The 10771-nt window shown below is 40.8% G+C and overlaps 1 protein-coding gene across 1 annotated transcript; it reads left to right on the plus strand.

The window, feature by feature from the left end:
• The first annotated feature begins 1897 nt into the window (after positions 1–1897).
• fgf3 (fibroblast growth factor 3) lies at positions 1898–6041 on the plus strand. Its single transcript, XM_007570732.2, has 3 exons — positions 1898–3424; positions 4120–4223; positions 4692–6041. Exons 1-3 carry the CDS (start codon positions 3181–3183, stop codon positions 5061–5063), a joined length of 720 nt encoding a protein of 239 aa, XP_007570794.1. The 5' UTR covers positions 1898–3180; the 3' UTR covers positions 5064–6041.
• The last annotated feature ends 4730 nt before the right edge of the window (positions 6042–10771 follow it).

The raw sequence follows: 10771 nt of genomic DNA on the forward strand, positions 1-10771 counted from the left end.
TGTGTGTGTGTGTGTGTGTGTGTGTGTGTGTGTGTGTGTGTGTGTGTGTGTGTGTGTGTGTGTAGGGGTGGTGCTAAAATAGTTGCTGATTTGTTTGCTATGTGTTGGAACTGTACTAGACTTCTTTCTGAAGAGTCTGACAAGCAGGTGAGATCAAAGTCCTGGGGACAAAAGAGGCTCTGCAGCGATTTGTCAGGAGACGAGAGGCAGCGGCTGGATTCAGCCCTCTGATCACCGCTTCACTAAAGAAATCTGCCCATGAGAAAAAGTACAGCAGAAAGGGTTCAAAGGTCATTTTGATTTGCTCTGGATTACTGGTACCTCCTTTTCCCTCCATTAAAAGAGGGAGCCAAGAAAAGGGCCTTGCTAATAACATTTGCATTATTGCAGAAAAGAAACCCTTTTGTGCTAAGAGGGGTTTTGAGAGCTGGTAGTGGGGAAGAATTTTGGGGAGGTCAATTAAAAAAGGAGCTCTGAAAAATCCTTGCTTTCATTCATGATTAGAGAAAAAAAGGAGAAAAAGTTCAAATGTATGCTTTAGGGTCAGAGCACTATCAGAGCACTTCATGTGGTTTGGTATTGATTCATTTTTCAAGAGTGTAATGACAAAGGAAATGGTTGGAAACATTTAAGCTGGATGAATTGGATGTTTTAAAGCATTTTTAAAAATCTACTTTCTTGTGAGCGCAGCTTCAAACATCCCCAAAGTGAACTAGAGACATGATCGGATGTGATCTCTGTTTGGGAGGTGGTCTGGATGCAAGTGTGCAGTGTAATGTGAAGCTGAATGGCTTCTGGCTTCAATGAAGGGCCAATTTGTCAACTTTGCATTGTGAAGGTAACAGGACAAAGATCCCAAACAGAGCTGATTTGTCTTTGGCAAACAATTTGAAAGGTTGGGAAATCAGTAACCAGGTCAGGGAATCAAACAGCTGCTCCGATCGTCTCCTCACACGCTGAGGCACAGCGCAATGTGCTCACATATTTTCAAAATGCACTTGTCTTTTTTTGCTTCCAACCCCCGATATTGCAAAATGCTCATTAAAATTATTGTGCTGAAGTCACACTAAAATATAATGTTAACAGAGTTTACTGGATAGTGGACAATCTTTAATAAATTATGGTATTCATAAATTGGAAAGAATTTATTTTCCATGTTCTGGGTGCATGTCATCATGTCATATTAATGTTGGCCTTTTAGTCTTTCTTGAACCACCAGAGGGAAGTGATAGTGGATCGACTTCAACAACCTGAAAAACTACCCAGCAGCTCTGGCTGTAGTCGTCACATCCCTTTGACAGCAGCTCTGCCTTTTTTATGATTTCCCTGTCTGTCAGCTTTACATGCCCCCATGGTGTGTTTCAACATCTCACTCATATGGCATGGTGGCCTTAATGCAACAGTCCAAAGGCCTGAGAAAAAGACAGAGGATCTTGCATTTGGCTTTCAGTCTATGTCAGCTTTTTGACTGTATGATGGCAAATGTCAAAGTGGAGCTAAAGTTGCTGTTTTGTTGTTGTAATCCTGATTACAAGTGATGTTTAAGGTCTTGTCCTCCTCTTAAGTTTTGTCGTATAACACGCACACGCACACACATGAACACGCACACACACGCACACACACACACGCACACACACACACACACAGACACACACACACTCTTTCTGATGTTAAAAAGGAAGACATACACGTGAGTGTGTGCTTCACAAATTGGGAGCGCTTGCCTGGCCTATTGCTGGGAGGCTTTGTGGGCGGCGTGGAGGGGAGCATAATTAAAATAGTTTCTGAGAGAAACAGCACACCACATCTGAGGTTCCACCCTTTTCAGCATTTGACCACATCAAGGCCATCTCGCTTAGAAATGGCCACCAGAACAACCACTGATACACACTGCCTGGCTTTTTTGGTGTGTTGTCTGACTTGTGAGGGGTTTTGGAGGCATAAAGCCCATTTGTAATTAAAAGAGCAGATTTTTTTCCTGATCATCAGGATAAATTAAGTGACAGAGGCAACTAGCTGGGTGATGTATGGGAGGGGAAGACAAATTAACCGTCTGCTCTCTGGGGGATTCTCAGCAGAGGCCTTCATAGCAGCAGTGGAGTAGCGCCAAAGGGCAGAGAGATTTGTAGAAGATGGTGCTAATTACCAGAATGCAAACCATAATGTGACCAAGATGGAAGCAATTTAGGCAGTAGTCATTTAGCCTGCTGCTCTTCCGCCCACCGGCTGCTGCCTAGCCAGAGCTGGGGAATTGGGTTGGGAAAAGTCTGGGAGATGCTGTTGGTAACGACTGAGCCTTGGGGAGGAGGTTCTGCAGAGTGAGGAGCGGGACAGGGAACCTTGTGACACAAAATAAATTTGTCTTTTCTTCCCAGAAACTGTCTTTAATAATGGCAGTAAAAAGTAACAGGTCAGGAGGAGCCTATAAATATTAAGGAGAAAAGAAGATGAGAAATTTGACAAAGCTGTGGGTCTTTCACTTCTGGAAGCTGTGGATCAGATTCTGTACATCAAGTACCAGCAGCAGATGCTCCTTCTCTGCTTAGGATGAACAAGTGCATCAGGTTCAACATTCTAAGCTCTATAGAGAAAAGCTGAGGATAGGTGACTTTGAAATGACCCAAGAGACACAAAGGTTCACTTTTCATTTTGCTGAGTTTTGAGATGAAAGAAGGTTCCAGCAGCTGAGTTCTTCCTCACCTGCTGCGGTGTCTGGCGCAGGCTCAGACTGCCTGTATAATTTGGGATGTCTAATTTGCTCTTTTAGGATATTTCAGAAGAGGAGTTCAGAGAGGAGAGCTGTTTCGCACTTTGCCACTATGTAATTTTATCCATGCCGCTGTCTCTCACTTCACACAGGGCTAATACCTTTTGCCTCCCCTCTCCTTTGTATCAATTGGTCGAAGTTCAGCCTATTGTCGCCACAAGCTTCTTTTATATCTGCGCTCAGTCTGAGGCGAGGCTCTCAGTCAGCTTCACACGAGGGCTTTCCTGCAGGACAGGCAAGGAGGATCCCAACCCGGGGGCCGGTTGTGCTGTCAGAGCTGCCCTTGGGGCTTGGATGTACACTGGGGCTGGAGTTCTCCAGCTTTAGGGGCCCGACACGTTCATGGGACCCGGAGGGCTGGCCGGGTGTTATCCGAATTTTTGCAACAGTCGTTCTCCGCCGACCATGCCACAATGCTGATGATTCCTCTGCTGGTGTTGGCGAGCCTGCTGGATCCCGTTTGGCCCCGGGCCCGTTGCTCGCCTAGCCAGGGTTGTGACCCCCGGCAGCGGAGAGACGCCGGGGGCCGCGGAGGAGTGTATGAGCACCTCGGAGGAGCGCCGAGGCGCAGGAAACTTTACTGCGCTACCAAATATCATCTACAGATCCATCCTAACGGGAGGATTGATGGATCACTGGAGGAAAATAATCCGTTCAGTGAGTAGCTTTTTTTCTGTTTTTACAAACAAGACATAACTTTTAGAAGTTAAGTGGATCATTACAAACCCGAGTACACCTGGGTGCACGTGTGGGAAGAACTTCAAGATTTGGAGGAAATTAAGAGGAAATTTTTTGTCGGGCTAAATTTAAACGCCGTTTTTCTTCATCTCTTTCTTATTTACTTACTTTCTATTCTTTTCTTGCTTTCATTATGTATTTTAGGCTTGAATCTGCATTAGTCACAGAAATAATTCGTGACTAATGCACGAATTAGTCATGTGACTAATGCAGAAATAATGCAGAATTATTTCTGCATTAGTCACAGAAATAATTCGTGTGATTTAGTGATCCATCTAAGTGATATATGGAGTGTGTTCGGGGCCACTTGGAGCTCCTCGCTCAGGCTGAAATTTGCCGACATGCAGGTTGATCTCCGGGTACCGGGAAGCAGCATTAGCATAAAGCGGATGTATTTATCTAATGAGAGCCTATTGAAACCTCTCTGCGGCGCTCAATGCGTCAATAAACGGAACGGACCCCCATGATGAGGCTTCCGCAAGAAATCAATTTTAACAGCACAGGAAAAAAATAGTTCGTTGCTTATTTATGTTTGATGTAAACGGTAGAGCTGCACTTCTAGGTATGAAAAATATGACTTCAAGTTTACCTTTAATATTTCTGTTTTTCTGCAGGCATCATGGAGATCACAGCAGTGGATGTGGGTGTCGTGGCCATAAAAGGGCTTTTCTCAGGCAAATATCTAGCCATGAACGATAAAGGAAGGCTGTACGCCTCGGTCAGTACACAATTACAGCCTGTCTTTCTACTGTTTATGTCTCAGAGATCATGAACCACAAATTTGTTTTACACCAAATGTAGGTGGCTAATTTATTTCCGCTCTACCAGTTCTGAGAAACACAAATGATTGTAACATACAGATATGAACAAAAAAATACTTAAAAATGAAAATGACTCTAATTCCCCATTTTATTAGTTAAGACAAATAGATATTCACACTATTCAGCTTTCTGTCACTCCAATCACTGTGTACTCCTCAGCTTCACTGTAACACATTTAGGACAACAGTTCAAAAATGTTTTCACACAAGTCAAAACATTTAGTATTAAATGAAGTTAAAACTGAGTGAGTTTGTTTTATTTGCAGTCAACTTTTTATTTTATAAGAAACCTTAAAGGAGGAAGACAAAACACTGTTAATCCTCCAAAAGTCTTGGTCACTCCTTTTCCCCTCTTCCTTTCCCCAGGAGGTTTTCAACAAGGAGTGTGAATTTGTGGAACGGATCCATGAGTTGGGGTACAACACTTATGCATCGCGACAACACTTCACAGAGCAGCCCGTGCCACCCGGAACAGGCAGCAGCAGCAGCAGCAGCAAGCGTCGGGCCACTGTCAGGAGGCAATGGTACATCTCCATCAACGGGAAAGGGCGGCCGCGGCGAGGCTTTAAAACTCGGAGCACTGATAAAGCCTCGCTCTTCTTGCCTCGGGTGCTGGGCAACAAGGACCATGAGATGGTTAGAAAGCTGAGGGACATTCAAGGTGCCCATCACACGCATCATCAGCAGGGTCGGCGTGGTGAACGCCGGAGACGCCGGCATCGTGATAGGAAAGGTTGAGGTCGACAGCCTGATGAGTCAGCAGACTTTTAGAGGTTAGGTTGGATTTCATCTCCCTCTGCTACAACTCATCTACACGGATCCTTGATCTCTGCACATACTGCAGCTTGATTGCAAGGAAGGATATGAGAAAATGTCTTGGATCCCAAATTCTGGATTGATGGAAGTTCTTGTTGGTGTACAGAGATAAAGGGTACAATCAATAAGGAAGGCCACCAAAGTGTTTCTAGTTTTTACACCTTTCTAAAACCTGCCGCTCTCTGGAGACTCTGGCCTACAACTCCACTGCTGTATAATCCTCTGATAACTGATGTCCAATTTCTTACAAATGCAACTATCATGTAAACAAATGTTATAAGATTGTTGTAATATCCATCCTATTTTGTATGTACAAGCCTCATCCATCAACTACCCTCAGAGCATATGTTCAGCTGGCCTGTACAGCAGCATATAAGCTTTATGTTTGTCAGAATCCAAGTACTATTTCCCGATTGTTAAGTGCTATTAATCATTATGGAAGCTGAAGAGGGGACTGTACATGGAGAAGCACTTTTTGTCAGATTCACATTAAGAAGAATAAGGAAATCAGCTTGAGGCACGAGCATCTGCAATGTTCTTACAATGTGATAGTCTACTGTGTGTAAACTGAAAGAAGTACTTTGTATATTTCACAAATGATATGAATATTTATTTGCTGTCTGAGTTGTAAGTTATTGATAAGACTATTTCTGCATTTTACCAATATGGATGTTGTTTCAGTTCTCACTTGCTGCCTGGTTCCAACATAAAAAAAACATAATGGTACTGACCCAAAGAAGAAAAAAAACCAACTGTGTGTGAGTGTGTGTGTAGTCTTCCTCTAGTAAACATGTGGGTTGTAAGCACTGATTCTGATATTCTTCCCCTGTTAAAATTAGAAGTCATTAATGGTTATTGTGTTTCTGGTGAAAATGCTACTTTTCTACCATAAGCTTTAAAGTTATAATATTAAAATTAGTAATAACAATAATAACAACAACAATAATAATAATAATAATAATAATAATAGTTATTATTATTATTATTATTATTATTATTATTATTATTATTATTATTACTGATTTTATTTATAATGGTCAATAAATCCCATTGCCATCTCATAGAGGACATTCACACATTGACGACAGCTGGCTACCGGATTGTAGTGATTGTTGGCAAAATGTTGAGGTATTCAAAAAGCAAAAGTTCATTAAATTACAGGAATCATCATTACAATGTTTATATATTTGAAATTGAAAATGAAGACAAACTAATACCTGTGGTTAAATTGTCAATTTAGTCTAATGGAGAAGTCTGCTGCTGTCTTATGGCCAAATGAGGAGGAAATCCATCTTTCCTGCTAATATCCGCCTCCTCCTGCAGCCACTCTGTTACCGTAAGATGCTGAGTACAACCTGCAGTCATCAGTGTTAAATTCACCACAAGCAGCAGCACGACTCATTTGAAGTTCAGGTTTTGCCCTGCCTCTTTCCCATCTATAGGCAGCGGCATATAAAACCTTGTCATCCTATACCTGCAGGCAGGGGAGGCTTCCTGGCCAGAACAAAAGTTCCTCCCAGGGGGGGCCTGGGAAGCGATGCCGCCTGAGACTTTAAGGCAGTTTTTTGAAAAGCCGACCAAAAGCTGCAGTCGATAAACAAGGCTGGCCCTCCTGAAAGCAGAAACGGTATCATACAAAGTGTTACACCTTGCTGCACCTTGTTATGAATGCCACACTCTAGTATTACTCTGCAGGAATGCAGCACTTGAGAGAGGTTAGGGCCTTTTGTGGCCTGTGTCCGAAAGCCGTCTGTTTCACTGGCATTTATCTTCTGAATCTCTTCCTACATGATGTCTTCTTTCATCATATTAGCAGAGTAAATCCTTCAGAGTAAGATTTATTAGATTTATAATGACTAATAACTAGTTAGCTAATTCTGAGCTGAAAGATCTCAAAGAGAAATCAAATGGCATAACGTGAATGGACAGGCTCTCTAAGCAGAAAGTTAGTCGCTTTTTGGGAGCTTCAGCAAATTTCTTAGTTTTACCAGATGAGCACCATTAAACCAACCAGTCATTCCTTAAATTTGTTTTTTATTCTATTGAAATGTCAATGTGAAAAAGAGATCACTGATTAAAATAGTTTTCTTGTTTCCAGTCAACCTGACTAACAACTATTCTCATCATGATCATTATTTTATATCTATAACAATTGTTTTGCTTTCAAATAATGACCCACATTTTTTATCAGAAATCAGGATGAGGTTCTGTAAACACAGAACCTCATCCTGAACCTGAAATGCTGAGCAGTAAATGAGAATGGAACCATTGATTTGGAAACAGTGACCTCTACAGGTGGAAACCATCTCGTCTTTCATTTCATTCGGTGATTTTACGTTTTTCTTAGTTTATTAACTTATTTTTTAACTTTTCTGTTTTAAATTGGTTTTCAACTCAGCATAGAGTAACTAAATAAGAGCTCAATTTACATTGAATTTGGTCAACATTTACTAAAAACTGGAATGTTTACAAGACACACAACTCTTGTCTTTTATAAATGAAGATGTAATCTGTAAATAAAAATACCATGGCCAGAATTTCAACATAAATGCAACAGTAATGCACTATGGAATTTTTTTTCTTTCAATATCAACATATTAAATTCATTCAAATCCAGCTTTGGAAAATAATACATTTCAATCTTTATTGTGACTTAGCAGTTGTTCTGAAATATTAACATTTGAACAAACATAAATTCCAAAGCCAGTTGTCTTAATTCTGCCTTGTATAGGCTTCCTTTTTTTTTGTGATGAACAAACAAGAGAGTGAATGAATGCATGCACTGAATGCTGAGACATTTTAAGCTCCAAATTGCAGCTGCCACCCTGTGAAATCCAAAACCCCTAACCCTTGGCGTAATTCATTGCGTACCTGCCACCTGAAACCACAATGACGTTAGTGCAACATAAACAGAAAATAAAGCTGGACATAATTTATAAATTTTTGCTTGGCTGAATGGTGAACATCTTAACCCACTTTATTTCATTGTGAATAAAAGAGTTTACAGAACCATGGACAGCGACAGCCCTGCCTGTCTATGCTGCTCAAAAATGTCTTGAAAGTCCTGGAAATGGAACGAGCCACATTACTCTGGGGCTCCATCATTTACCAAGGAGGTATCTGCGACTGACTGCATATCTGATATAACCCCTTAGAGAACTGATGAATTTTCAGCCAGGTGTTACAGCAAACAAAGGATCCAAACTTCTCCAGAGAGTTTTATGGCATGCCATCCCCTTTCCTTGACATGACAAAGTCCAGTAGCAGCTATTCCAGTGCTCTATTGTCCAGCGACCTGCATTCTGAACATGCAGCAGTCAAGCAACCCATCAGCTAAGCTCAGAGGTTTGGCCAAATGCTTGTTCTTGAGGATTAACACTGCATCAGTGCTCCATGTTGTGGAATGTGAATGGTTCCAGCCAGGGGTGCTGCCAGAAATCTTGGGCCCCCTGACAAAAAATTTTATTGGGCCCCCCGTGCAGCTGTTGTTACAATTGTTTGAGTCTATTTGACCCATAACAAGTGTCATAATTTTAAAGGCTTGCATCTGCCTTCCTTTCTTTGGTTCAATACTGACAATTAGCACAATATTTACTGCTCATGAATTTAACATCCAACAGTCCACATCCAGTATGCACGTAGGTTGCTTAAAATTTTTCTATTAGTTTTAGATTACTGAAATGTCTCTCCCCATGAGCAACAGTGAAAAGCAACGTGCAACTGCACATAAAGCAATCCAGACTTCTAAAAATGCTATGTAGTTGCATATTTTATTCAAGCTGCAGTACATAACTTTAATAAAAAATATGTTTTCTCCATATTTGTTAAAGTTGTCACGATGTCGTAGCAGTTTGTTATGAGACAGATAATCTGTGAAAACAATCAATCTCCTCCATCTCTTTCCTGAATTACTATTATTGGTTAAAGTAATGCAACGTTCTGACCAAAACAACCAATAAGAACTAGTAGGACGCTCTTAGCACTGTCAATTAGCCTCATTCACTTACTGCTAATGTGCTAACGGTGGAGAAATAACTTATCATTAAAAGAAACTGTTTATCTGCCATCATTGGAAGCTATGCTAACTAAACTGAGCATTCACAGTTTGAATCTGCACAGCTCTGTGCTATGGTAGCTGCAGCACGGCACAAATCGAGGAGGAGGAAGGATGAGCAGCACCACATGAGATTGTGACTGACAGCACTAAAATTCTCCTGCCACTGACTGGTTGTTTCTAGCACTGGGAGAAAGGAGAGGAAATAGATTTTTCACAGATTACTCTCATACTATGCTGTCACAACATAAAGACAGTTTTAAAAAAATATGTGAAAAAAAAATATTTATATAAAAGTGACATACTGCAGCTTTAATTTCACTCAGGAGAGGACGGGTCAGGAGGGACGTGTTTTAGAGCTTCTGCTCACTCACTCATCTGTTGTTAAGTGGTAAAAGGCACAGGGAAAAAGTTAAATAATATGAATATGTTGGTAATTTTTTTCTTTAATTCATTAAGTGCTAATGGACATGCAGCAGAAATGGAGGCAAACAGTAGGCTGTAGCTAAGCTAATTATGTTAAATGGTTGATAATCTCACACAGTCTACCCACCTCTCTTGGAGAAAAACTGAGTTATAAATTAGCACTCTTGCCTTTTTGTCTCTCTCCCTCTCTCTATTTTGTTTTTGAAAACCTGATTTTATAACTTTTCTTAGCAGCATAGTAACTGCCACAGTCGCCGCTGTATTCAGCTGCAGCTTCTACTGACTGTATGCGTCACTGTTAAGCGCTCCAAGCAGGAACAAACCATTTCATGTAGATAGAGGTGGGGCAGGGGGTTCAAGGCAAATATGGATGTGTGTTTTTTGGTCAGGGAGGGGTAACATTAAACTTTTATTGCTAAAAACAATCTTTGAAAATACAATATGATTAATTTTGTATTTGACAGGACCCAGATTTTTTTTATTTTTTGTCTATGAACAAAATCTAAATAATTAAATTGTGGAGGGCCCCCTGCTGGTCAGGGCCCCTAGAATCCTCATCACTTTTCACCCCTTTACCTGGTTCCAGCTCTTCAGGCCCTGAAAAACTGGGCCTCGCTTTAGCCTGTTTTCTTTTGGTCCTCTGCACTGGCTTCCTGGTTGGTTTACTGGTATTTCTAGGTCAACATAACCCATGCTGAGGCACCTCATGACAACCTCAAACATTTGTGTTCATGCAGTTTTGAAGCCTGCAAAGAAGCAATGCAGTCATACCTTTCAGAGCAGTCAAATGTGAATAAGAGAAAACAGTTCATGCATAGTCACTGAGGAGAAAGACAGAGCCTGAGCAAAGATCAGACATTCAGAAAATCCAGCGTACCCGCTCCTCAGTCATAGTCAGTAAAATAGAATATGTATTCTGATTAGCCCTGTTTATAAGAATAAAATAACCTTTTGAAAATAAAGATTTTTAAGCAGATATTAAGCATATTTTCATAAGCCCACATGTAAAAAAAAGAATGTTGGTCTCGCATAACTTTTCAATGTTAAATGTCATGTTTTAGCAATATGTAAGCAAAAAAAATCTTAATAATTACCATAAATTAAGACTCGAAACAATCCATCTGTGGGGAATTCTTCTAATGTGTTTCAC

Source organism: Poecilia formosa, unplaced genomic scaffold, assembly GCF_000485575.1.
Source record: "Poecilia formosa unplaced genomic scaffold, Poecilia_formosa-5.1.2 Scaffold267, whole genome shotgun sequence".
In the NCBI taxonomy this organism is placed as follows: Eukaryota; Metazoa; Chordata; class Actinopteri; order Cyprinodontiformes; family Poeciliidae; genus Poecilia; species Poecilia formosa.